Source organism: Theropithecus gelada, chromosome 16 (assembly GCF_003255815.1).
Source record: "Theropithecus gelada isolate Dixy chromosome 16, Tgel_1.0, whole genome shotgun sequence".
In the NCBI taxonomy this organism is placed as follows: Eukaryota; Metazoa; Chordata; class Mammalia; order Primates; family Cercopithecidae; genus Theropithecus; species Theropithecus gelada.
In genome coordinates this window covers 33953475-33981269 of record NC_037684.1, presented here as the reverse complement: position 1 = coordinate 33981269, position 27795 = coordinate 33953475, and the positions used below count along the sequence as shown (strand labels likewise).

At 43.3% G+C, this 27795-nt stretch overlaps 1 protein-coding gene and 1 long non-coding RNA gene across 3 annotated transcripts; one reads left to right on the top strand and one right to left on the bottom strand.

Annotated features, from left to right (window-relative positions):
• LOC112608960 (leucine-rich repeat-containing protein 37A3-like) lies at nt 1-25994 on the bottom strand. Of its 2 annotated transcripts, XM_025361151.1 has the most exons (15): nt 23659-24188; nt 22767-23520; nt 22141-22595; nt 20389-20814; nt 19652-20223; nt 17851-17922; nt 14629-14700; nt 11402-11473; nt 10649-10729; nt 7505-7576; nt 6556-6630; nt 4496-4614; nt 2309-2580; nt 791-2044; nt 1-213 (listed from the first exon to the last, which is right to left on the bottom strand). In XM_025361151.1, the coding sequence occupies exons 1-15, from the start codon at nt 24088-24090 to the stop codon at nt 1-3; spliced, it is 4941 nt and encodes a 1646-aa protein (XP_025216936.1). In that variant the 5' UTR covers nt 24091-24188. The 2 variants fall into 2 exon arrangements, with proteins under 2 accessions (XP_025216936.1, XP_025216937.1); XM_025361152.1 differs by lacking the exons at nt 10649-10729; nt 11402-11473; nt 19652-20223; ... (2 more) ...; nt 22767-23520; nt 23659-24188 and adding an exon at nt 25962-25994 and having other exon boundaries at nt 17851-17927.
• LOC112608965 lies at nt 18049-27795 on the top strand. Its single transcript, XR_003116145.1, has 2 exons — nt 18049-18190; nt 27590-27795. It is a non-coding gene; the product is annotated as an uncharacterized LOC112608965 (long non-coding RNA).

The following is a 27795-nucleotide window of genomic DNA, read 5'->3' as shown; positions in this document are numbered from 1 at the left end:
TCAAGTAGCAGCAGGTGGGAAAGCAGCTTTGGTTTTGAGTTTGTGGGCTCTGAATCCACACAAAGACAGGACTGCATTCTGAAAACCTGAATTAATTATTGTCCTTACCTCAATGAGGCAGAAAATTGTAATCAAAATAATCAGTGTTACAGTCACACATATTGCCAAGATGAGTTTGCTGTTATAGCCATATCCTGGAACTTCTTTTGTGAGCTGAAAAAAAAAGGAAAGATTAATTAAAAAAAAAAACCAGAATGACAAAACCCCAGTATTCCAGGTGAGTAGCTTACAGGTTCTTATTTATTTTTGTCTCAACAAAATAAAGACAAGATCTCACTGTCACCCAGGTTAGAGTACACTGTTGTGATCACAGTTTACTACAGACTTGACCTCCCTAGGCTGAGGTGATCCTCCGACCTTAGCCTCCCAAGTAGCTGGGACAGGCATGTGTCACCATACCCAGCTAATTTTTGTATTTTTTATGGCAACAGGGTTTCATTATGTTGGCCAAGCTGGTCTCAAACTCCTGACCTCAAGTGATCCACCCACCTTGGCCTCCCAAAGTGCTGGGATTACAGATGTGAGCTACCACCCCCGGCCTACAGTTCATCTTGTGCACTAATCTATTTCACTCTCCAAATAAGTCAAGTGGGAGATCACTGTCATGGCCAAAGTTACATGACCAAGACAAGCTATGGCCTGGGCGTCCCGGGTTCTCCTGTGTGGGCACTTTCCTGGCATATGCTAGATGATGGGAAATCTGGGTCTCATGTTTCTGTGTGGTCCTTACCTCACTCAACCTCTGCTCTTTCTGTTCACTCTGGGCTTCCATGCTCTCATTAATATAGTTCTCAGTTTTCCACTGTTCCGTATCCCATTCTGCCTTGGACACCTTTACTTCCTGCTGCTCACTGAGAAGCTTCATCAGGAGGCCTGTCCTGGAGATGAGCTTGGCACAGGTCAGTTGCACATGGGTGTCAGAGCAGTCCGTCTTCAAGGTCCGGATAACATGAGAAATAAACCTTCTCACATCCTCGCTGGGGATGAGGGACCGTAGCTGCTCGGTTAGCTGAATTTCAAACTGATCACCTGGGGATGAGAGCAACGGGTAATTGAAGCTTTTGGGCTCGGGGGACAGGTCAGTGCCCACGTTGTTGTATTCCCATTGTGTCTCAGTTTGTTTACCAGTTGGCCCTAAGTTGAATGCAGTCCCAGCGGAATCTGCCTCAGGAGGAGGATTGTAGGTTGTGTTTTCAGAGATGGTACCTTCTGGCATAGTAGTGTTTTCCATAGAAACGTTTTCTTCAAAGGCATTTCTTGCAGCTGTGTCTTTTACATTAGTGTTTTCTGTAAAACGTTCTGAAGGAGCAAATCCTTCCAGAAAAGGGTTTTGTTGAAGACTCAGGTCTCCTAAGGATGAAAAAGCCCCTTGTGAATTTATGAGGCTCTTCGCTGCAGACAACAGCGGCCTGTTTGCGAGCATCAGTCTATCGAGATAACCTTCCTTTCTCAACTTCCTAATCATTTTGGCCTTGGGTGTTCTGTGGGCCACACGGGAGCCAGTTTTATGAAAGCGGTATTTTTTTCTGGAAGGTTTAGCAGCCTTCATTGTTTTAACTCTAGCCTTTGCATTTTCTAAAATGAAAACGGCGTGGGTTAAGTCTTTCGATCTGTCTCTGACCTCAGGTAGGGCTTTTACAGGGGTGGAGGCAGAAGGCTCACCCATGGAGAAGGGTTTCAGCACAGAGGAGACTGCCGCCTTACGCTCTTGGGTGAACGAAGGCTTGGTGTAGACGGTGTTTCCCACTAACTTCTCGGGCCCCTGCTCTGTGTGAGGCTGTTCCAGCTCCCTTGAGACCGGGCTCCCGAGCCTTTTTTCTTGGGCAGCGTTCTCCACAAATGCCTGCGCACCCTCTTCCCTCCTGGTGCTCTGCTTTCCCACCTCTTTGAAGTGCCTTTTCTGGATGCTCCTTGGGCCCGTGAGGACTCTGTTCACTCTCTGCAGGTTGTTGCCTACACTTTGAATCTTTGCCAGGCTGTTTTCCTGTGGTTGGACAGTTTCTAATTTCTTTTCAAATATTTGGCGTTTAAATTTGTTACCTAGAAGGCTGGACTGCATAAGCATGGCAGTTTTTTCTTCCCTTTTAACTTCATTGATTTTTTCTTGTTTTTCCGCATCTAGTATCTTTTCTAGCAAATATAGCTTTCTCAATTTATTTTCATAAGTTGAGTTGTTGGATGCAGGTTGAAGAGAAGGGCTGATTGTATCGTTTTTCAAAATACTCAGGGGCCTATCGCGATCTTGCACATTTGCAAAAAGCAGTTTAGTGAACGGTAACAATATTGATTCCGCATCTACATTTCCTGCTGAGAAATAAGGCAAGATATAACTTAGTGCACTGATAACTTCATTCTCGTCATTGGTGTCTAGTTGCTCACTCCCAAAGCCGGAGAAGTTGATGCCACTGCTGTCTGAGGGCACCTCCGGCTCAATAGTCAGCTCAGTGCTCGTGTGCTTCTTCCGGGCTTGTAACACCTTCATGAACGCTCCTTCTGGATTCCCTACAGACAGTTCTTCAGCTGTGAAAAAAGAAGAGACTGCTTTGATCATGAAAGATGATGGGACAGCATGCATCAGTCCACAGCTGTACGCCCCAGTCACACAGAGTAGGAATCAGCAAACATTCGAGTGCCATTCAGAGAGGAGAAACACACACCCAATCCTAAACCTATGAAATGGCAACAACAAGAGGAGGAAAAGACATCTTTTGAAAACATGGCCACCTACTTGGAACATTCCATAGTGTGACATAGAGTAACTCTGCTTAGGATTATTCCGTTGATCCCCAGGGGCCAGTTGCCCAGTGCTCAGTCAAAGCCCAAAGTGGAAGACAAGTGCTTCCCTGATGAGCTGGCTTCTCTGCAGACTGCTCCGTACCCTGTGCTGTCCTGCCTCACATGCAGAGAGAGAGCACAAGGCTCCCTCTCTCCTTGTCCTCAGTGTACCCGTGTTCTTGCTACCATCACAGCTGAATGCAATGGAAGGCGGTCCTCTGAGAGGAGCAGGGTGGAGATGCTAACTTGGAGAGCCCCTCCTATTGCTGATAGATTCTCATCTGGCACACGCTCCACCCACCCACCCCATTCTCTGCTCCCACATATCGCAGCCCCATCACAGAAGACGCGACATGGAAAAAACACTGTGTCCACCCTAGTTCTTTTCTTAAATGTGGGCAATGATCCAGGGTGTAGGTTAAGAGATTTTTAATTTGCCAGATTGTATGCCTATGTTGTTAAACACACAATGAATCTATGGTATGACAGCAGTTTCTGGATAAACATTACTTGAGGTCCCAAAATGCAGAAGGGAAAAAGCAACTTTTGTCAGATGCCTACTTTGCTTTCATTTCATCTCTAATATTCTGGATGGGGAACCATCCAAAGCTTCTGAATGCATGAAGGTTAAGTGTGCCAGTGTGCAGCTGGCTTTCTTTTCCAGAATTAAAAGTATTTTGGGTGGTGCTGAGGGTCAGAGGAAGAAGATTGTGAGAAAGGAGAAACACGGGCTTGGGGAGAACCCAGAATTGGGACAGAAGACCTGGCACAAGGTACAGCACTTAGCACCTCTGATCTTGTTTTTCCTCATCTGTAAAAGGAGATTACCAATGCTTTTCTGCCCACCTCCTGGGGAGAAGGGAATAGTTTAATTGGTTTAAAAAAAAATTCTGAAAAATAAGCAACATTGTCTTCATATAAGTAGCCAAGCATTATTAATTATCCACCCCATATTACTGGTAGATACCAGTTTTCAAGCTATCTGTACATGAAAGCAGTCACATTTTAGAAGTCATGAAGTTGGTGCTAATAAACCTAATCTACAGAAAAACTCTTGAAGCACTTGCGTATTTGTTCTGTGAATGAAAAGGTTTGAGATTCAGAGCAAGTTCAGCGTTCGATGGTCTAAGCATGGAAAAGCCCTCCATTTCATTAGAAGAGCCAGGTAGCAATTTCTGGTTATGGAACCAGAAGCTCTCCGGCTTCAAATAAAACAGCATCACCTGTACTCTTATAAAATTGCATAAACAAAAACAAAACCAGATCTACATCTGTCCTAAAATGCAGAGTACTTGAGACCTCATGCATATAAAACCAGCTTACACAGTACATTGCACTATATGAAGAAATTATCACTGGGGGCAAAGCACCAAGCAGAGAGCACAGTACACAGTGTGTGGATGTTAATGTTATTCCCTAGTCTTCCCATTCCTTTCTCTTGGTCCTTTATGCATAGGGAACAGTTCCATTATTAAATTTTGTAATAATAACTGAGAACCTAACTCCCAGCAAGGGAGGAGTTCACAAGTTGAGGGACTTTAAATCTGAATGAGTAAATCAATTATATCATTAGCTTAAATTTTTATCATCAATTAAAAATAAAAAATTTAAAAACAAATACTTAAAATAATATAACGATCACCAGGCAATTTGGACTCACGACAATGTATGGTGTTTGTCAGACATGCACTGTTGCAATGCAGCTTGACTGTCTTGCACACAGCCTCAATGCTGTTTTTAAATTGGCAGAGGCAGCAGGCCATATGGCTAGGTAAGATCCTACAGATGAAAACACAAAACAATAAATTAGTGGTAAAGCAGTTACTTGAGAAGGTAAAGGAGGCAGGCCAACACTACCACAGGGCTGGGCAAAAAGGTGTTATTGAGGCCTGTGGACTGAACAGTTGGGTAGGAACTAGAAGGCCAATAGGAAGGAGGACAGAGGTGCCCAACCAAAGGGTAAGCATGGCAGTGAGTACGGTATGCCTAGAATAAAGGTGGTTGGGATTAGAATTGGGTGACACTGATCAGTAGTTTAATTCGGAAGTATTTCTTCCCAACTCCAAAGTGTCACTTTGGGCTGAACGTACACAGGAAGAAGGTAGACTTCTAAAAAGAGTCTGAATAAGCCCCCAACTTCTGGAGGCCCTTTCTCAATTCCTGTTGGGAGTGAGAAATATTATAAATTTCTCTGGGCATTAAAAATAGCTCAGTTTAACCTGGATTATGGGGTTAAAAAAATAATGGAGATAGCATTGGCCAAATCTGCACAATTTGAGGATTCAAAAGAGTAACAACAATAAGTTACAACATAATATATAAAAAATCCATGAAGACTGATATTAAAAACGAGGAGGAGTTGTTCTTTAATGAAATAATGCTAGCTAATAAATGTAGAAGGAATGACAGAATTTTTAAAAGTGTCACCTTGCAACCACCAACGTAATAAAAATTGATTCAGACAAGGATTATCACTGATGCACATTTGGGTGAAAAGACATCTGAGAACAGGATCTTCACTGATCTCAAAGTACCACCCCACACATTTTTTATTAATTACCAAAGGGAAAAATTATTTTTTATTTTTTTATGAGACAAGGTCTCATTCTGTCACCTAGGCTGAAGTACAGTGGCAAAATCATAGCTCACTGCAGCCTTGACCCCCCTGGACTCAACTGACCCTCCAAATTCAGCCCCCCAAGCAGATGGGACTATAGGCTTGCACCACCACCCCAGCTAATTAATTTTTAATTTTTATTTTTATTCATTTTTTTTATTTTTAGTAGAGACAGGGTTTCACCTTGTTGTTCAGGCTGGTCTAAAACTGGACTCAAGTGATCTGCCTGTCTCGGCCTTCCAAAGTGCTGGGATTACAAGTGTGAGCCACCACACCCAGCAAAATAACTACAATGGAGAGATCTGGAAGATCATCTTAAACAAGTGATCAGACTTAGCATTATGAGCCACCTGCAGTCACGAGGCAGGAAGGATACATCACCTATGCAGTATTCTTCCTAAAAATGCTTAACTTGAATCTCATGCAAAAACAGACAAATCCAGATTGTGGGACAATTTACAAGACAACTATCTTTGACTCAAAAAATGCCAATGTCATGAAAGATCAAAAAAAGTAGAGGAATGTTTTAGATGAAAGGAAACGAAGACATGACATGCACTGCCTGATCTTCAATTGGATTCTGTACTATTCTTTCATCTTTCTGGCATGTTTGAATTTTTTTCAAAATGTAAATTTGGGCAAAAGAGATAACCAAGACAATTGATTAATTTGTTGTTATGGCTTATTGGGGGCAGTTTCAGAGAAATATAAACAATCTCTGTAACTGGAATAAATTCTCAAGGTTAATCTTAAGAAGTCAAACCCAAGAGGCTACATGCTACCTGATTTCATTTATAAGACATTCTGAAAAAGGCAAAAGTATAGGAACAGAAATCAGATTAGTAGTTACCGGGGGCTGATGGTGGGAGGAGGGGATTGCCTACAAAGGGACAGGAGGGGCCTTTTTGAGGTGACAGAAATGCTTTGTACTGGGAACGTGGTGGTGCTTATGTAACTATACATTTTCAAATGTATATACACTATACACTTATAAAGGGTGAATATTATGTGAAAATTATATCTCAATAAACCTGACTTAAGAAAATAAAACAAACCTAAAAAACCAACTAAGTAAATATAAATCTAAGAAAAAAATAACTTACAGTTTTTCCAATTCAACAGTCATCGTGAGAATGTTCTTAAGTGTTGCAAGTGGAACTTGCGTTGTTCCCATGTCTCTGAAGAAGAAAGCCGAAACATTCATGATATGAACCCCAATAAAAAATTCTGTACTTAATGGCTCAAGCCTGTAATCCCAGCACTTTGGGAGGCCGAGACGGGTGGATCACGAGGTCAGGAGACCGAGACCATCCTGGCTAACACGGTGAAACCCCGTCTCTACTAAAAAAATACAAAAAACTAGCCGGGCGAGGTGGCGGGCGCCTGTAGTCCCAGCTACTCGGGAGGCTGAGGCAGGAGAATGGCGTGAACCCGGGAGGCGGAGCTTGCAGTGAGCTGAGATCTGGCCACTGCACTCCAGCCTGGGCGACAGAGCGAGACTCTGTCTCAAAAAAAAAAAAAAAAAAAAAAAGGTATTTCAAGGACATGTGATTACTTCAATTTTGGCTTCTCTATACAACAAGCCACCTCAAGAGTTTCTTTGCTGTTGAATTCCAGGGAGCTCTTATTAAAGAAATTTAAGTTGATTTGCGTCATCAAATTAATGATATTCAAGAGTAGAACTTACACCTTTTTTTTTTACCATTATCTTCTCATTTTCATATTGCATTCACCATCTTATTTTATTTACTCTTTTCATTTTTAGAATAACGAACACCTATTCCTCTTTGCTTTCTTGGTTAAGTAATATTCCTCCATGTGTCTACATGTTCCAAATCTATATGGGCTCTTCAACACTGTTCTCTTTCCCTGCTGGCTGTCTTGACCATTACACATCCTTTCTTAATCCTTTTCTTTGCCAATAACTTTTTTCAATAACTCAGTTAAAATTTAAATTACGACATTTTAGCCTAAATGCAAAATACTTAATCTTTGATGACAAATTTAAAAAGCATAAATCATCTCATGACTCGAGAGTACTATAGTACTTACAAATATTTTAATGCCGGCAGTTCAAAGAGATATGGATCTTCAACAGCTGTCAGAGGATTGCGATTGAGAATTCTGAAAAATGCAATGAAATGAAAATTGCCTGCATTTTCAATGTGTGAAACTGCATAAAAAGTTTACATTCATATTTTGGTATGGAACTTATTGGTAAAAAAAAAAAAAATTCTGTTTTTACCTAATAAATCACCCTTAGACTTCGTAAAGCACTATTCCTTTGGGAACTACCTAGGTCTCTAGAAGATAAAGTAGAGGAGAGAAAGAGGTGAAGAAATAGAAAAAAAAAAAAACACACACACACACACAAAAAGTGGATAGCAAAGAAAAAATATGCCACAGAACTTTTCAGGTCAAAACCCCTAGAAGTGACTATGTCGGTAGGAAGCCCTGACTCTGTAGGAAATACTATTTCTAGTGTCCTCCATAATTCAAGTTGCTCGTCCATAATTCAACTTGCTCTTTATTTTTTTTTCTTGGTTTTTTTTTTTTTTTTTTTTTTGAGATGGAGTATTGCTCTGTAGCCCAGGCTGGACAGCAATGGCTCCATCTCGGCTCACTGCAACCTCCACCTCCTGGGTTCAAGCAATTCTCCTGCCTCAGCCTCCTGAGTAGCTGGGATTACAGGTGCCCGCCACCACACTCAGCTAATTTTTGTATTTTTAGTAAAGACGGGGTTTCATCATGTTGGACAGAATGGTCTTGAACTCCTAACCTCAGGTGATCCACCCTCCTCGGCCTACCAATGTGTTAGGATTACAGGCATGAGCCACTGTACCTGACTGCTTGCCTTTTATCTTTATAAAGTTTTTCAAATTTATGGTTTAATTTGCACAGTTAAGGAAAAAAAATAGGACCAATTCTTTTGCTTTATAGCCAAAGAAAAAGGGATAAATCTAAGAGAAGGAACGGGTCAAAACCATACTCCCATCACATACTCCCACTTGTCTTCTTGTATGACATCACAGCCTTTGTTACATTGCATGTAATCACCTGTCTACTTGTCAGTCTCCTGCACTATCAGCTCCTTGTGGGCAGAGACCGCATCTTATTGTCATTGTCATCCCTGTGCCTGGCATGATGTTTGAAATTTACTACGGATTTAATAAATGTTTATTGAATAAACAAATGACATTTTGTTTACATGTCAATAAAATGAATAAATTCATTTTGATATGAATTTTTATTGCAAAATGCGGGAATCTATTTTCTTTTTAATTCTTTAAAGTAAGCAAGAAAAAGAAAAGAGACAGGAAGAAATAAAAGAAAATCACCCTTTAGGTTAACCCAAGAATCATCACTGTACTTTTGCAGAAATTATAAAAATAGTAATTATTACAGTGAGTATCTATTAGGCTGCTACGTACTTGTGATCAGCATTTCACATTTCATCCTCACAATAATCTTAGGTGGTAGATATTATTATTGCCCTATTTTATAAATGAGGAAACTGAGGCACAGAGAGGTTACACAACTTGTCCTAGGTCACTAAGCTATTAAGAAGCAAATCTGTAATCTGAACTCATGTGCTTAATCTGTATGAAGAAAAAGGGTTTACTTTAACCTTACGGTTTTAAAAACTTTTCTTTTCTTTCTTTCTCTCTTTTTCTGTCTTTCTCTTTCTTCATTTCCCTCCCTCCTTCCCTTCCCTCCCTCCGCCCTTCCCTCCCTCCCTTCCTCCCGTCCTCCCTTCCTTCCTTCTTTTGAGTTAAAGTTTCCATTTATTGTCTGGGCCTGGTGGCTCATGCCTGTAATCCCAGCACTTTGGGAGGCCGAGGTGGGCAGATCATCTGAGGTCAGGAGTTCCAGACCAGCCTGACCAACATGGTAAAATCCCATCTCTGCCAGAGTCTTGCTCTGTCACCCAGGCTTAAGTGCAATGGCATGACCTTGGCTCACTGCAACCTCCACCTCCTGGGTTCAAGTGATTCTCCTGCCTCAGTCTCCTGAGTACTGGGATTACATGTGGCCGCCACCATGCCCAGCTAATTTTTGTATTTTTAGTAGAGACGGTGTTTCGCCATGATGGTCAGGCTGGTCTTGAACTCTTGACTTCAAGTGATCCACCCACCTCAGCCTTCAGAAGTGGTGGAATTACAGGCATCAGTCACCGCTCCCGGCCACCAGATTCTTATGAGGGCCTCACAGTATATAAAGTGCTTAGTAAAGGTGGTGAGTTTAAGCCATTTGTATTGATGCTACCTAAATACTCTTGGTGGAGGGACCTAATGAGCCTGTTCTCTGGTGGAGGGCATAAGCCACCACACCCGGCCCTACACTTTGGATTTAACTTTGATTCCTGCTCATATGCAGAGTTTCTAACTGCTTAAATGTCTGCAACATTTAGCTGCAAGGAAGGAAACTTACACAAAGCCCTCCAGGGAGCAAAAAACTGCACCACTATGCCCAGCTAATTTTTTTGTATTTTTAGTAGGGATGGGGATTCACTATGTTGGCCAGGCTGGTGTTGAATTCCTGACCTCAGGTGATCCGCCCGCCTCGGCTCCCAAAGCTCTGGGATTACAGGCCTGAGCCACCCTGCCCAGCAACAAGGCTAATTTGAAGGTCACTTCTTTGATGCCTTTTCTTGACCATGCCATTGGTCAGAACTAGGAGAAGCAGAGCAAGTCATATATAAACTATGTAAGTCTCTAGGCCTCTTTGTACCTTAGTTTCCCCATTTGAGAAAAACAAATGGATCTTAAGACACACTTTTCAGAGTTCATAATGGGCTTATACCCAGCTAACCAATAATTGTATGAGTTTTTTTTTTTTTTTTTTTTTTTTTTTGAGACGGAGTCTCGGTCTGTCGCCCGGGCTGGAGTGCAGTGACCGGATCTCAGCTCACTGCAAGCTCCGCCTCCCGGGTTTACGCCATTCTCCTGCCTCAGCCTCCCAAGTAACTGGGACTACAGGCGCTGCCACCTCGCCCGGCTAGTTTTTTGTATTTTTTAGTAGAGACGGGGTTTCACCGGGTTAGCCAGGATGGTCTCGATCTCCTGACCTCGTGATCCACCCGTCTCGGCCTCCCAAAGTGCTGGGATTACAGGCTTGAGCCACCGCGCCCGGCTAATTGTATGAGTTTTTATACAATATAGTTGGTTACTTGTATTCATCTTCTATTTCACTTACAACTTGTGTAAAAATTGCATTCCGTGCCAGGCCTGAAATGTTCCAAAGCTCAGTTCTGTGAGTAAATTGCAACCCAGATTTCTACAAAAAAAGGCATAAGCCAAAGGAAAAAAAAATTATTTCAGAACATTTATCATTTGCTGTGATTCTAATTTACATAGGATGGAACATAACCTCAATCCTTCCTGTATGCACTAAGGAAATCTCACTGTGGAAGATACTGGCTTATGATTTATACTTTAACATTGCACATGTGGTGCATTAGCTACAAAACAGTGAATGCTCAGTAAATACCTGTGTGAAGTGATCTTTAGTTCTCTAGAACAGGATTTCACAACTTCAGTACCATCAACATTTTGGACTCTATAACTTTCCCATGGGGGTCTGTGTTATACTTTGGAGGATGTTTAGTCTTATACTTTGGAGGATGTTTAGCAGCATCTCTGACCTCTGCCCACCAGATGCCAGGAGCACACCCACGGTTTTGTCAACCAAAACTGTCTCTGGACATTACCAAATGTCACCTGAGTACAAAATCACATTAGCTGAGAACCACTGCTCTCTGATGATTCACTATGATCTGTGTAATAATTCTCACAAGAATCCTTGCTAGAGACAAAAAGAATTTGCTATATAATTTTAGCACCTTTCTACTGGTCAAATTTTAATCATATTTCAAAATGAATAGTAAAGAGGTTTATAATTAAGTTTTATAAAAATTCCAAATGTAATAAAGTTATATTTGTAACTTACATAAACTGCAAAAATGGTAGTGGTTCAAATGTACGTCTTTCAATAGACTGTATTTTATTGCAGGATAAATCTCTAGGAAAAATAAAAGGAAAATATTGCCTTGGTAAGTTATTAGATGTAGATTAGTATGAATAATAGCAAGAGTTTAGAATAACACTGAATATACATTTTTCATCTCAACTCTAAACGTCTGGACTTGTATTTGAACTTTCCAGAGCCCCTAACCCTGCCCATACCTCTCCTAGAGTCTCACCTTCATAGTTTTAATAAATAAAATATACAACTTAATAGACTTTGGAATGAATTTTTCCTGAGAGCAGTAGACTTGATTAGATGCCCTTTTGTTGTCTCATCAAATCCTAGACTATAAGCTCAAAGTTTTTATCTCTATATACAGTTTCTAATATTAAAATGAATAGCCTCACATTTATACACCTTCCTAGTTTAGGTCTGTTTTCCTAAGCCAGTTCAGTATCAGAAGAAATAAAAGACATCCTTTCACATCATTTGAAAGGAAGTTACCCCTTTACTTAATACATAACTTTGAACTAATTCAAATCCTATTAATTTCTATCATATTAACAGAAATTCATTTTTGGTTTTATATTGCTTTAATAATTCATGAAAGCAATTTTGTCAGTTATACAGAGATGGGGCCTGTCCCTCCCTCTTTTTTTTTTTTTTTTTTTTTTTCCAGACGGAGTCTCACTCAGTCGCCCAGGCTGGAGTGCAGTGGCGCGATCTCGGCTCACTGCAAGCTCTGCCTCCCAGGTTCACGCCATTCTTCTGCCTCAGCCTCCCAAGTAGCTGGCACTACAGGCGCCCACCGCCACATCCGGCTAATTTTTTGCATTTTTAGTAGAGACGGGGTTTCACTGTGTTAGCCACGATGGTCTCGATCTCCTGACTTCGTGATCCACCCGCCTTGGCCTCCCAAAGTGCTGGGATTACAGGCGTGAGCCACCGCGCCCGGCCTCCCTCCCTCTTTACCTGGATGGAATAATGCTGTCTGGCTGATGTCTCCATCTCTAGTCTCTCCCTTCCTAAACTATCCTGCACACAGTCATCAGATAAACTCTCCACAAGTGGTTTGCAAAGACCAGCATTTCCTGGGAAATTATTGAAGATGCAAATTCTTGGTCCCACTCTAGACCAACTGAATCAGTAACCACGAGGGCGGAGTCCGGAACTGAGTTCTAACGCGCCGACTCAGTGATTGTGATGCAGATCTATCTATAGCACTGCTGCCGGAACACGGTTCCCCATGATGGCTCCTCAGCTGGGCATTCAAAGCCCTAGAAGATCTGGCTCCAATTTCCTACTCTCCCTCCTTGTACTCTACAGGTACTCATGGCATTCCTCGAACACTTTCCTGCGCTTTGCCCTTCTCCCATTTTCCTTTTGCAAGTTTAGAATATTGTCCCCAAGATGTCTGTCCGATGTTACACAATGGCCCTTCAAAGCCCAATTCAAATGGCATTGTTCTAGTAACATCTTCCTTGGTCCAAACTGAAGTCATTTTCCCCTCTTCTGTGCTTCAGAAACGATTTATCCCTCCTAGTGCCCACATCCATTTCTTCTTAATGTAGTTATTTTTCATCCCATTTTTTCTGAGCATGAGCTCCTTGAAAGCATGGACTAGGTTTTGCTCATCTGCATTGCACACCATGTTTAAAACTGACACATGGAAATAAAGTAAATTCAAATATTTGTAAAATAAATGAATAGCTGGCCAGCACGGTGGCTCACGCCTGTAATCCCAGCACTATGGAAGGCTGAGGTGGGCGGATCATAAGGTCAGGAGATAGAGACCATCCTGGCTAACACAGTGAAACCCAAATGTACTAAACCCCAAGTGTACTAAAAATACAAAAAATTAGCCAGGCGAGGCGGCATGCGCCTGTAGTACCAGCTACTTGGGAAGCTGAGGCAGGAGAATAGCGTGAACCCGGAAAGTGGAGCTTGCAGTGAGCCGAATTGCGCCACTGCACTCCAGGCTGGATGACAGAGTGAGACTCCATCTCAAAATAATAATAATAATAATAATAATAATAATAATAATAAATGAATGAATGAATGAATGGCTAGGGGAGTGAGTAGAAGGAAAATGACTATTGTAAAGGAAACATAGTTTTATTACTTCATGGTCTCTGTAGCACTTTGGCATCCACTTGAGGGTCTTTACACCCACTTTCCTTAAGCCTTCTACATTTGAAAGAATCTGTTTTCAAAAGAGCATCACTGATGAACTTAATAAGGATTAATGACATACACACCTCTATGGACAAAGGATAAGAATCAAGCTTTCATAGCAATGAACATAGTATCTTCTTGTCTCTAAACAGACAGAAATACTATGCAGGTATCCCTTAGTAACAAGGCTGGGGAGATAGTTATTTCGTAATTAGTGAAGAGTCAGGGGCATTTCTGATATGCTTACTTCATGTAAACATTTCTAGCTCTACCACTTTACCATGATTTTAAACATCTGTTTTAATATAACAATTCCTGAACTGAAATCCTTAATACCAGTCTATTCTCTTGGTAGCTCAATATTCTTGATAACATTATTTATATAATTCAGCTGATTTTAAATATTTAAATGTTAATTTAATTCCAATTAAGTTACCAAAAAATTCTGGATTAATGATGTTCCAATGAATGTAGGTGGTCTATATTTTCTTCTCCTTTAGGCAACAATCTGAAGTTAACTTTAATTCCTTTCATCCTACTAAACCAACTTTTTCAAATCTTTTTTTGTGAAGGACAGACAGTAAATATTTTAGGCTTTGTGGGCCACATATGATGTCTCTTGCATATTTCTCTTTCTTTTTTCTTTCAGTCCTTTAAAAATGCAGAAATCATTCTTAACTTAATGGGTTATTAAAAAATAGACTTTAGATTAGATTTGATCTACTGACTGCAAATTGAATAGAAGAAGATGGTATGTAAACCCTTATAAAACAAGGTTCATATGGGTGTCAGTCACTGCTCAGATCTTATTACCATGTGAAATTTTTTTCTGGCTATATTTTGTCTATATAATTTAAAAACTGAAAATGCATAGGAGGTAGCTAATGCTAGAGGTGGGCTGAGACCCTATACAAACTTACAGAATTGCAGAATTTTATTGCTGGAAGAAACCTTAGAGATTATCTAATTTGAACCCCTTATTCATTTTACAGATAATATGACTAAAAACTCATAAATGTGATTAACTAACTTACAAATACTGGAGGGATAGCAGGCCTTCAAATGAATCTTTATGTAATTCAGTCAAATAATTTTCATTGAGAATTCTGGAAAATGAAAAAGTTATTTCTAGATTAAAATGCAAAGTACAACTATTTGCCGCACAGGACTATGTCCTGCATGTGGGGGAAAGCTGGGTCATGGTCATTTCAAGATGCTGGTATCTGCTCTGCTTTCATTCAAACCTTTCCTTACATTTTCCCTTTTGTGTCCATCTCTCTCCACCACCACAGACACACACACACACACACACACACACACACACACATGCAAGCACATACACACAAGCACACTGCTACCCACTCTTCCCACCAAATTGTATATTTCATGCCTCCTCTCTAGATCACAAAATCCGTTTGAGAATCCACCTCTGGATGGCACCAAGATCAGCAGAACCTCCATTTCCTCCTCTTTCTCTAAACCTTAGTATGAAAGCCCCACATGGAACCATGTCGGGGCTGCAAGTGAAGCTATTCAGACTTTTTCCCATCAAAAAAATTTGAGCACTACAATATGCATAAAGTGCACAGGACATCAATGTTCTTTATATTTAATTTAATTTAATTTCTGAGACAGGGTCTCACTCTGTTCCCTGACTGGTCTCAAACTCCTGGCTCAAGTGATCCTCCTGTCTCTGCCTCCCAAAATGTTGCGATTGCAGACATGAGCCACCTCACCTGGCCAAATATTCAGTTTAATAATTATAAAGCAGATACCCATGTAAACATTGTTACAAAAGATCATTGCTAGCATTCCAGAAGCCCCAGAGTGCCCCTTTCCAATCATATCCCTCTCACTAACCCTAATAGGTAACCACTATCCTGACTTTTGCAATAATTTTCTTGCTTTTAAAATGTACTTCTGGTCTGGCGTGGTGGCTCACGCCTGTAATCCCAGCATTCTGGAAAGCCAAGGCACGTGAATCACCTGAGGTCATGAGTTTGAGACCAGCCTGGCCAAGATGGTGAAACCCTGTCTCTACTAAAAATATAAAAATTAGCTGGACGTGGAGGCGGGCACCTGTAATTCCAGCCACCCAGGAGGCGGCGGCAGGAGAATCCCTTGAACCCGGGAGGTGGAACATGCAGTGAGCCAAGATTGCGCCATTGCACTCCAGCCCAGGCGACGAGAACAAAATTCCGTCTCAAAAAATAAATAAAGCAATTCTGCCTCAGCTTCCTAAGTAGATGGGATTATAGGCACCCACCACCAGGCCTGGGTAATTTTTGTATTTTTAGTAGAGACGGTGTTTCGTCACATTGGCCAGGCTGGTCTCAAACTGCTGACCTTAGGCGATCCACCTGCCTCGACCTCCCAAGGTGCTGGGATTACAGGCGTGAGCCACCGCACCTAGCATGTGTTTTATTTTTAATTTAGAACTCATACATGACTTGTCTATATACGTTGAACTAATGATGTCACACACAAACTGTTGTGAAAAATGTTACTTCGAATGTAAGCATTTTTTCCAAAATCATTTATGTGTCTAAACCAATTCCTTCTATAAATCAGTAAGAAAATGATAAAACAGGCCGGGCGCGGTGGCTCAAGCCTGTAATCCCAGCACTTTGGGAGGCCGAGACGGGTGGATCACGAGGTCAGGAGATCAAGACCATCCTGGCGAACACGGTGAAACCCCGTCTCTACTAAAAAATACAAAAAACTAGCCGGGCGAGATGGCGGGCGCCTGTAGTCCCAGCTACTCGGGAGGCTGAGGCAGGAGAATGGCGTGAACCCGGGAGGCGGAGCTTGCAGTGAGCTGAGATCCGGCCACTGCACTCCAGCCTGGGCGGCAGAGCGAGACTCCGTCTCAAAAAAAAAAAAAAAAAAAAGAAAATGATAAAACAATTCAACAGGAAAATGAACAAAGGATAGAAAACTCAGAGAAGAAACACAAATGTTCAATAAACATATAATATTTAATTAAATGTATGAGTAATCAGAAAAATTCAAATTTGGATGGAATCCCTTTTATTCATGCATAACTTCAACAAAAAGTTGGAGAATACCCAGCGGTGAAAGGTGTGGGGGAAATGAATGCTGTCATCTTCTGCTGACAATAAGCTGGCACAACATTTTTGAGGGCAATTAAAATTTTGTATCTACATAGTCTTCACCCCAAAAATTCCATTTCTAGATACCTATTCTACAGGAATACTTGCCCATGTTGACAAAGAAGCATGTACAGGGATTTCATTGCAGCAATGCATGTAACAAGAAAACTAAGCATAATCTAAACATTCATCAGTGGGGGAATTATTAAATAAACTACGATGCATCCAGACTATGGATGATGCAGGAGTTTAAATGAATGGGGTGACCCTCTGAGTACTGGGAAGGAAAGAAATCATGAAGTGAAAGAATATCATATCATGTAAGTGATACACTTATCATATGATATCATGTAAGTGATACCATGAAGTGAAAGAATCAAGTTGCAAAATGTTACCATTTATGTAAACAAAAAAGATTTTAAAAACCACATGCAAATCTATTTTGCTTTATGTAAATATGAATGTAGGCAAATGGGGAAAAGTCCGGAAGCATGTACACCAAATGCAGAGTAGCATTACCTCAGGGATGAGGGAGTAGGGCACAAGGAGGGTTTCTGTTATACCTGTTATTGCATTTTTATACATTAAAAATAGAATCACGGGCTGGGGGTGGTGGCTCATGCCTATAATATAAGCACTTAAGGAGGCCAAGGTGGGAGGATCACTTGAGCCCAGGAGCTCAAGACTAGCCTAAGCAGCATAGGAAGACCCTGTCTCTACAAAAAATACAAAATTAGGTGGGCGTGGTGGCGTGCACCTGTGGTCCCAGCTACTTGGGAGGCTGAGGTGGGAGGATCACTTGCACCTGGGAGGTGAAGGCTGCAGTGAGATGTGATTGTGCCACTGCACTCCAGCCTGGGGGACAAAGTAAGAAGACCCTGTCTCTGAAAAAAAAAAAGAGGAAAAAAAAGAATATAACCATGTACTATCTGTATAATAAAAAATAAATTTAAATTGCCTCTTATTTTAGAGAGCCTACCAAATTTAATTTTAAAATAACCAAAGGATTGCAATCCACAGAGGTTGATTTGGGGTATGGAGGGGAAATATCTTTTCTCAGAGGTACCGACCTCAAAATTCTGGACCGAGAAGGATCTTACAATGCAGTTAGTTTTTTGTCATATTTGGAGAGAATATACTCACAGTTTCTCGGTCCAACTGTATGCTTTCCATACATTTCCATCAATGTACGAAATATAGTTTCCTTGGAAATTTCTGTGAAGAAACACAGTTTACATCCTTGAATAGGTAGGAAAAGAATGATGAGGATAAATAAAGGAATCATGGCAACCTTGTTGGGGATATTCAGAAACAGAAAATAACACCTGCTTTCTCATTTCCAGAGCTATCAGCTTCCCAGTTTGCACAATTCATCAAGAAACAATGCGGGGCCACTGGCACAAATGATGAGGCATCTCCTGGAAGCTTAACTTCCTATCTATCACATCTCTTGGACAGACAGTGCCAGTTAATTACTTTGAATGTAAGTATTTTATCCAAAAGCACTTATGTGCCTAAACAAACTCCTACAAATCAACACAAAATTGGTAAATAATTCAACAGAAAAAATGGGCAAAAGCTTATCACTATCAATAAATAAGTAGAAAGAAACCCTATGCCAGGTAGCACCAAAGCTTTGCCCTCTGTTGAAACATCCTAGGCTTTTTCTTTCCACTCTTATTACAACCGACCTGATTTGGACCCTTCACACTTTACTCCTACGTTTTGCAAGACTTTTCTATTCTGTCTCCCTGAATTAAGCTTTTCCTTCTGGACACATTACATATGGATTCTAAAATAATCCTTTGCATGTCTACACTTGAACATAAAGCAAAAAAATGTTTTGATCATTTAATCTCTCTTGCTTGGAAACTTTCAATGGCTTTCCATACCTCACTGTGTAACTTTCAGACTCCTATAGCTGATAGTCAAGGTTTTACATAATCATATCTTCACTGTTCCCTCACCTAATTCTTTGCAGCCAGATTGGTCTACTAAATTCCAACCATACCTGTAGCAATGCCTTTGCCTAGACTGTACTCCCATTTTTTTTCTATTTAACAAATTATAGCTACTCTTTAAGACCCAAGTAAAGTTTTGGCTTATCCATGTAGCTTTCCCTGATCTCCACACCTCAAGGATCACAGATTCTGGTAAATTCTAGCACTGATTGTATGCATTATCTTTTAGTAATTAATTATATAAACCTTCCTTTTTATGCCTATTATCTTTCTTCCCTCCTATCATTTTCATGTTCTGGAGACAGTAGCATATTTGGCCCTGGGTTTGACACAAAATGAGCGCTACATATAGAAAGTCAGGGACAACGATGAGTTGTGGACATAACTAAAGGACTGAGTAATCATGTTAACAGCCAACACTCCTACATATGCTAGGCACTGATGAAGTGTTTCATATATTCACTCACCTACATTTCACAACAATCCTATGAAATGGGAACTAGCATAACTCACAGTTGAAATATGAGGAAACTGAGTCACAGAGCGGAATAACTTGCTCTGGGTCACCAAGCTAAAAATAGACCTGGGTTCAACCCCAGGAAGCCTGGCTCCGGAATCAACTCTTAACCACTTAGAGCCTCATCACTGAGATCGGGAGGGGGAAAGGTTGCTGTAAAGAGGGTGAAGCAAAAATGGGAGCAGAGCAGCGGTTAAGCAATGATGTGATGGGGCTAAATAAAAATGGATAAGAAAACGAGTAGGAGCAAAAGACTGGAGTAAAAGTAAAAGACTGGAGAATGGGTCTAACATTAAAGGAGAATGAAGGAGAATGAGGAGAAAGGAGAATTGACAAGCAAAGGTGAAAGCAGAAAGTCAGTTGTCAGGATGGCTTGGGGAGACAAAGAAAGCCCAGGAAGGCCTCCAGGAAAAGGCTGCCACGTCAGGCAGGACACAGAGGACAATTGGGGAAAGGTGATCCTTACAAGATGGTGAAGGTGCCATTGTAGGTGTTGGGCTCTGGCACAGGCACTTGGCGGAGCCTCTGCTTTGGGCTGAGATCAATACACGACAGCATCTTATCTCCGCAGGTACAGAGTTCACATATGTTGGTGCTTGTGGAGGCCTTCTGTTCCTCTGATGCAGTTAAAGCCTTATTTTGGGCGTGACTTTCAGGCTGCACCAGTGAGTCCTGAGTAGGTTCTAGTTCAGTATGTGGATCTCTGACTTCAGTCAGTTTTCGATGCAGAGTCTGAACCTGGTCTGGACGAGGAGCTGTAGTCGTCTCCAGGGCTGTAGAATGTCCAGTCTCTGTAGTGGGCTCTGGAGTTACAGCAAGCCCCGGGTCTGGAGGCTGAGTTGAGGTCTCCTCTGTGGTTGGAGATGGTTTAACCTCTGTAGTAGGTTCTGTAGTTATAGTAAGCTCCAGGGCCAGAGGTTGAACTGTGACTTGAGTCAGGTGTGAATGCTGAGCCTGACCCTTGTCTGAAGGTGGCAGTGTCACTTCAGGGTGTTCTGGAGGAGGAGCTGTAGTCGTCAGGGCTGTAGAAAGTTCAACCTCTTTAGTGGGTTCCAGAGTGATGATAAACCCCAGATCCAAAGATTGAACTGTGGCTTGAGTCAGGTGTGAATGCTGAGCCTGACCCTTGTCTGAAGGTGGAAGGGTCACCTCAGGGTGTTCTGCAGGAGGAGCTGTAGTTGTCAGGGCTGTAGAAGGTTCAACCTCCGTACTGGGCTCTGGAGTGCTGGTAAGCCCCAGGTCCAAAGGTTGAACTGTGGCTTGAGTCAGGTGTGAATGCTGAGTCTGAACCTGGTCTGGATGTGGAAGTGTCACCTTAGGGTGCTTTGGAGGAACTAGAGTCTTCTTCAGGGCTGTAGACTGTCCAACCTCCGTAGTGGGTTCTGGAGTGATGGTAAGTCTCAGGTCCAAAGGTTGAACTGTGACGCTGGATGACATTGGATGCTGAGCTTGACCTGGTGTTGGAATTGTTACCTCTTGATATACTAGAAGTTGGGGTACAACTTTCTTAGGAGGCTGAGTTGGGGTCTCCTGCACGGTTGGAGAAAGTTCAACCTCTGTCGTGGATTCTGGAGTGATGGTAAACCCTAGGTCCAAAGGTTGAACTGTGGCTTGAGTCAGGTGTGAATGCTGAGTCTGAACCTGGTCTGGATGTGGAAGTGTCACCTTAAGGTGCTTTGCAGGAACTATAGTCTTCTTCAGGGGTGTAGAATATTCAACCTCCATAGTGGGTTCTGGAATGATGGTAAGTCCCAGGTCCAAAGACTGAACTGTGACACTGGGCAATGTTGAATGCTGAGCTTGATCCTGACCTGGTGTTGGGCCTGTCACCTCATCATGAGCTAGAGGTTGAGCTGCAACCTCCTTAGACGGCTCTGGAAGCTGAGCTGAGATCATTTGCTGCCTTGAAGGTTCTACCTCCTTAGGGGGCTCTGGAGCCTGAACTGTGGCCTCCTGCTGGGTCAGAGAAGGTTCTGCCTCCATAGGGGGCTCTGGAATCTGAGCTGGAACCTCCTGCTGAGTTAGAGATGGTTCCACCTCCTGAGGGAACTCTGGAGATAAAGATGGGGCCATCTGCTGGGTCAGAGAGGGTTCTATCACCATAGGGGGGTCTGAAGACTGAGCAGGGACTGCCTGCTGTACTGGAGAGGATTCTACCTCTTTAGGTCGCTCTAAAAGTTGAGTTGGGGCCTGCTGTGGGACTGGAGATAGCTCGACCATCTCAGGTGGCTCTGATGGCTGAACTGGTATCTCCTGCTGCAGTGGAGGACTGATCTCTTCAGTGGACTTCAGAGGAGGACCTGAGGCTTCCTGCTGGGTTGCAGATGGGTCAACCTCCTTAGGGGGCTTTGGTGGCTCAGCTGGGAACTCTTGCTGGACTGGAGAAGGTTCTGCCTCCTTAGGGGAATCTGGAATCTGAGCTGTGGCCTCTTGCTGGACTGGAGATTCAATCTTTTCAGGAGAATGCAGAAATGGGGAAGGGAGATCAGGCTGGGCTAGAGAAAAGTCAGCCTGCTCAGTGGGAACAGAAGGATTGTCCTGCTGGACTGGAGAAGGTTGTACCCGCATAGTGACTGCTGTAGGTCTGGTAAGCCCCATATCTACATCTAGATGTGACATATATAGAGGTGAAGCTATTGCTTCATCATTCAGTGAACTTTCAAAGTTTGAGGAGAGCTGAGTTGGACGCTGAGTTGTGGGCACTTTATGGACTAGAGGAAGTTCATAATTTTCAGGTCTATTTAGCTGCTGAGTTATAATGTCTTGCTGGTCTTTCAAATGTTGAAACTGCTCAGGGGACATTACGGGTTGAGCTGGGGCCCCCTGTTGGGTTAACATTGCAACCTGATTAATGAAATCTGAAGTCATGGTAACCACGTGATCCACAGGATTAACAGTGACATGGTGCAATGTTGGAAGCTGAACTTGATCATGACTTAGAGGGGAAATTGCTACCTCATGATGCTCTGGAGGTTGAGCTACAACTACATTAGGGAGCTCTGGAGTCTGAGCTGGGGCCTCCTGCTGGGTTAGAGAAGACTCACCCTCCTCAGCGGTCTGTGGATGCTCAGCTGCAGCCTCCTGCTGGGTTGGAGAGGGGTTCTCATTATTAACAGGTTCTGGAGATTGAACTGAAGTCTCCTGTTGAATTGCTGAAGGTCCAGCCTCTTCCAGTGACTCTGGAGGCAGAGGTGGGCCCCCGTGCTGGATGGTGGGACGTTCTGCATCATTACCTGGCCCTGAGAGCTGAGCTATAGCCTCCTGGAGGACTGGAGAAGTTCCCACCTCTGCACTAGGCTCTGTTGCTATGGTGAGCTGCATCTCTGGAGGCTTAACAGAGACACTGGGCAAATCTGAATGCTGAGTTTGATGGTGACCAGGAGGTGAAACTGTGACTTCATGATGTTCTGAGGGCTGAGCTGGGGCCTCCTGCAGGGCTGGAGAAGACTCCACCTCCCCAGAAGACTCTGAAGGCTGAGCTGGCTGATCCTGCTCACTGGGGGAAAGTTCAGCCTCTATAGGAGGACCTGGAAGCTCAGTTGGGGCCTCCTCTTGGATTGCAGATGGCTCCATCTCTTCTGGAGGCTGAGCTGGGGTCTCCTGCTGGGCTGGAGAAGATTCAACCTCCCCAGAAGACTCAGAAGGCTGAGCTGGCTGCTCCTGCTCACTAGGGGAAAGTTCAAGCTCCATAGGAGGACCTGGAGGCTCAGTTGGGGGCTCCTGTTGGGTTGCAGAAGGTTCCACCTCCTCTGGAGGCTGACCTGGGGACTCCTGCTGGACTTCGGAAGATTCTGTCTCGTTTTCAGCCTCTGGAGTCATGGGAACCTCCACATCTGCAGGTTTAACTGTAATGCTAGGCAAGTTATAATGAGCTTGATCCTCACCTGGAGGCTGAACTGTCACCTCACGATTCGGTAGAGTTAGACTCTCCATAGAGGATGCTGGAGGCAGAGCTGGGGCCTCCTGCTGGGTGGAAGAAGGTTCTTCCTCCTCAGGGAGCTGTGGAAGCTGCCCTGGGGCTTCTTGCTGGAGTAAAGAGGATTGGGTGTGTTCAAGGGTCTCTGGATTTTGAGTTTCCGGTTCTAGATGGAATTGAGAAAGTCCAACTCGCTCAGGGGGCCCTGGAGGCTCATCTGAGTTCACCTGGAGTTCTGGAGGCAGGCTGCCGGGATACAGTGTGTCCATACTCGAATATTCATTCTGCAAAGTCTGTTTCTCACGCTGAGGTTTGGATAATCGGTGTGGAATTCCAACAATCTCAGCAAGGCTCCAATGCTCAGCTAGATCTTTCTTCAGGTTCTTGGGCGAAACAATAAATGTGGTTGGTTTTGAAATCTTACTGTCTAGCGGAACAAGTATTTCATCTGCCTGATGACCTGCAGCCCGATCTAGATCTGCAGTTGGAACCTTACTTTTGAGACGAGGAAGCTGAACTAGGGTCTGGTTCTGATCCCCGTCCAGCAGTGGGACCACCTCTGGGAGCCTTTCTTCCGGAGTCAGCTTGTCATTTAAATCCTGGTGTGCAGTGGAGAACTGCTCTGGCCCCAGGGGCAGCTCTTCAGCTGAATCCATGTCCAGGAATGGAACCAAATTTTCAGTCGATTCCTGGGGCGGGGCTGACATCTGCGAGGAAGCAGAGGGCCCCAGGTAATCAAAGTCCCCCAGGTCTGCCGGGGGAGTGGGCGCATGGGGAGATTCCCATGGGAGATGGGAGGAGCGGGAAGACCGGGGCTCAGGCGGCCCCAGGGGGTTAGAGGTCAGCTGGAGCGGGTCCTTGACCCACTCCAGAGGCTGAGTCTCCTTGACTAGTAGACACAATAGTTGCCACGTGAGGAGGGGCCATGGGCCCCAGAAACGCAGCCAGAACATGACACACGCGAGTGCTGCGCACTGAGCGGGAGTCATTCTGGCAACCCTAAGATGCTCGTGCCCCTTATAAGCATGCGCCCCGCCCTGTCTTTATGACACCTTTATTTATGCCACCTTTATTAGGCTTGGGTCCAGATCTGCTCCATGTCACCAGGGCAATCTTATGTCACAATCCCGCCCAAACACCCCTTCCCACCCCGCCCGGCTGGAACACCCCTTTCCCTCCCCTTAGGGAGGAAGGATTTGGGCCACAGACCCAGGTGGTCCCAGGACTCCAGCAGCCTGCTGTGGTGTGGTGGGGTGGGGTCACGGGACCTCGCCTTGGGATCTTCAGAAGTGCTAGTCCAGTTGTGGCAGCCTGAACTCTTCCTCCTCCAAGGTGAAATCCAAGCATACTCTTCCTTTCAGGGAGAGCAACTGAGCTGCAAAATGGGCGCCAGTTAGGGTGGCAGGCACGACGCACATTACAGTCATTTATTCCAAAATGTTGCCGTTTTCGCTAAACTGTTGCATGTTTGATAATGAATTCACCACCCTACTAGGTAGGGGCTTCCAGGGAATAAGCGAGGACTCCACATTTTCTGTAGGAGGGGTGTTGGGGGTGGGCAATTCAGTCTGGCAGAGAAGGTTTTAATCCGAGTGAAGAGCCCTTTGCACTAGCAGGGAGGAGGCTGAACTGTCATCCTGCCTTGACTTAACACAGCCATTACCCTAGAAGTTACAGCGCCACCCTTCAGAGATCTACCCTGTGTGCACACATGGAGAAGAGGCTTAGGCTGTTAAAGTCAACATGTTAAATAATATCCTGAAATGCGACTGTAATTAGAACACAGCTGACTTCCCCCACAGCCATTCTTACCTATTATTGTCTGGCACAATTATCAGCATGTAAACTCCAAGAAGGTGCTTCATCTTATTCCAGTGCCTAGCAGAGGCACAGGGTGCATAGTGATGGTTTTAAAATTGAAGGGGGGGCTGTGCACAGTGGCTCACACCCATAATGCCAGAACTTTGGGAGGCCGAGGTGGTCAGATCACTGAGGTCAGAAGTTCCAGACCAGCCTGATCAACATGCTGAAATCCCGTCTCTACTTAAATAGCCGGGCGTGGTGGTGCATGCCTGTAATCCCAGCTACTCGGGAGGCTGAAGCAGGAGAATCACTTGAACCTGGGAGGCAGAGGTTGCAGTGAGCCTAGATTGCAACATTGCACTTCAGCCTGGGCAATAAGAGAGAAACTCCGTCTCAATAAAATAAAATAAAATAAAACTGAAGGGATTCCAAGATTCACCTCATTTAGGAATGGATCTATTGTTATAATCAGATTTCTGAAATCAGTGCTGACTTCCTCTCACATTTCACAGGAACCTAGACTTCTTAAAGCTTGAAGTTTACTGGATGGGTTTTATTTAAATTGAGTTAAAATAATTATTTTACAGGGAAGAACTTCAAAACACATTGCAACTTCGGGGTGAAAGTTAAATAAAATACTCTAGCCCCAAAATAAGTTCCCACTGAAATGAAACTTTTGTTCCTTTTTTTAAAAAAAATTCCATAAATAGTAAATAATGACTGTTTTCTTTTGAGATTAATTTAGAAACTTAATCCCTATTTAAGAGCTTTCATATGCAGTCATGCGTTGCTTGCCATGTGAGGAGCTTGAGAAGTGTGTCATTAGGTGATTTCACCATTGTGCTAACATCATAGCGTATACTTACACAAACCTAGGTGGTATAGCCTACAGCACACCTAGGCTATATGGTATGGTCTATGACTCCTAGGCTACAAACCTGTACTATATGTTACTGTACTGAATATTAAAGGCAACTGTCACAGAATGGCAGGTATTTGTGTATGTAAACATGGAAAAGGTATAGTTAAAATACTGTATAAAAGATAAAAATGGGGCCCAGGCACAATGGCTCATGCCTGTAATCCCAGCACTTTGGGATGCGGAGGTGGGTGGATCACCTGAGGTCAGGAGTTCGAGACCAGCCTGGCCAACATGGCAAAAACCAGTCTCTACTAAAAATATAAAAATTAGCTGAGTATGGTGGCGCATGCCTATAATGCATCCCACTACTTGGGAGGCTGAGGTAGGAGAATCACTTGAACCCAGGAGGTAGAAGTTACAGTGAGCTGAGATCACACCATCGCACTCCAGCCTGGGCAACAGAGTGAGACTCCATCTCAATAACAACAACAACAACAACAACAAAAAGATAAAAATGGTATGCCTGTATAGGGATAGCTCCATTATACTCCTATGGAACCACCATCATATATGTGGTCTACTGTTGACCAAAACTTCATTTTGCAGCACATGATTGTAAATGATTGACAGAAAGATCTTCAGCAAAATAGTCCACCCAAGGTATATGGAAGATATTGAGATCCAAGTAATAAGCCATATTTGAAAGGCATTATAGTTTTCGAAAGCTGTAGCACAATCAGTCTTAAGGCCACTTACATTCTCCCCACATCTCTGGGATCCTGTTTGAAGGGAGTTCTAAAAAGGCCTGTGTTCAAGCAGCCCAGCTTCCCTTACTCCTGGGGCCGGGGGAGACTAACCCCTCTCCTGTGTCCACAGCTGTAGTAACACAGTCCTCAGTTCTGACTCCAAACTCCAAATAAGGGGTCAGAGCCAAGGGTCAAGACTTTAGGAAAAGCCCCAGAAATACCCTGCACTCAAAAAGCAGTTTCGGAGTTTCACATTTTCCTGAGAATGAAGCAAATTATCCTCCAAATTCTGCTGCTTATTTTGAATTATGGTTATATTGCATATGTTATCTGACCCTTGAGGTTTTTTTTGTTTTTCTGAGATGGGAGTTTCGCTCTTTTTTCCCAGGCTGGAGTGCAATGGAGCAATCTTGGCTCACCACAACCTCCACCTCCCAGGTTCAACTGATTCTCCTGCCTCAGCCTCCCAAGTAGCGGGATGCATGCACCACCGTTTCCCCATGTTGGTCAGGCTGGTCTTGAGCTCCCAACCTCAGGTGATCCGCCCGCCTTGGCCTCCCAAAGCACTGGCATTACGTTTGAGCCACTGCGCCCGGCCCTGTTACCTTTGAGTTTTTATCTCCACATACTTCAATTAAACCGTGTAGTTCTTCTTCCCATCTGACATCTACAATCTCTTCACTGGGTCTATACTCCACAGCTATTTTACCACTTCTGAAATAAAGTTAGCAAGGATTAGTTCAGAATGTTTTTCATTCTAAAACTTCCTGCATATAATGGTAGCAGCCCTCAATGAAACATTATTTTGGTTTCTAAAAGCAGAAAATAAGAGCATTTTCCTGGAAGTTCCCTCATTATACCCTTGGATTTTTTCTTTTTTTCTTTTTTTTTTTTTTTGGAGACAGGGTCTCACTCTGCACCCAGGCTGGAATGCAGTGACACTATCAGAGCTCACTGCAGCCTGGAATTCCCGGGCTCAAGTGATCTTCCTGCCTCAGCCTCCAGAGTAATAGGGACTACTCCCCTGTGCCCAGCTAATTCTCATTTTTAGAGACATGGTCCCACTTTGTTGCCCAGGCTGATCTCAAACTCCTGGCTTGAACTGATCCTTCTGTCTTGGTCTCCCAAAGTGCTGAGATTTCAGGTGTGAGTCACCATGTCTGGTCTCACAGCTCAGTTTTTAACATATGTATGAAATATCAACTGTGTTTGGGTCAAAGGACTTTATGATCTTACAGATGGGAACTAAGGAATAATAACATAGGAAATAAAAAATGTGGAAA

Excerpts from the sequence above, each read along its gene's own strand:
- LOC112608960 (XM_025361151.1), bottom strand. The coding sequence starts at position 24,090 with ATGACTCCCGCTCAGTGCGCAGCACTCGCGTGTGTCATGTTCTGGCTG. Across the intron at positions 17,923-19,651 it reads AATGGCACCTTCACCATCTT|AAATTTCCAAGGAAACTATA; the intron begins GTAAGGATCACC and ends GTTTCTTCACAG. Across the intron at positions 7,577-10,648 it reads ATGCAATTTTTACACAAGTT|AATTCTCAATCGCAATCCTC; the intron begins GTAAGTGAAATA and ends TGCATTTTTCAG.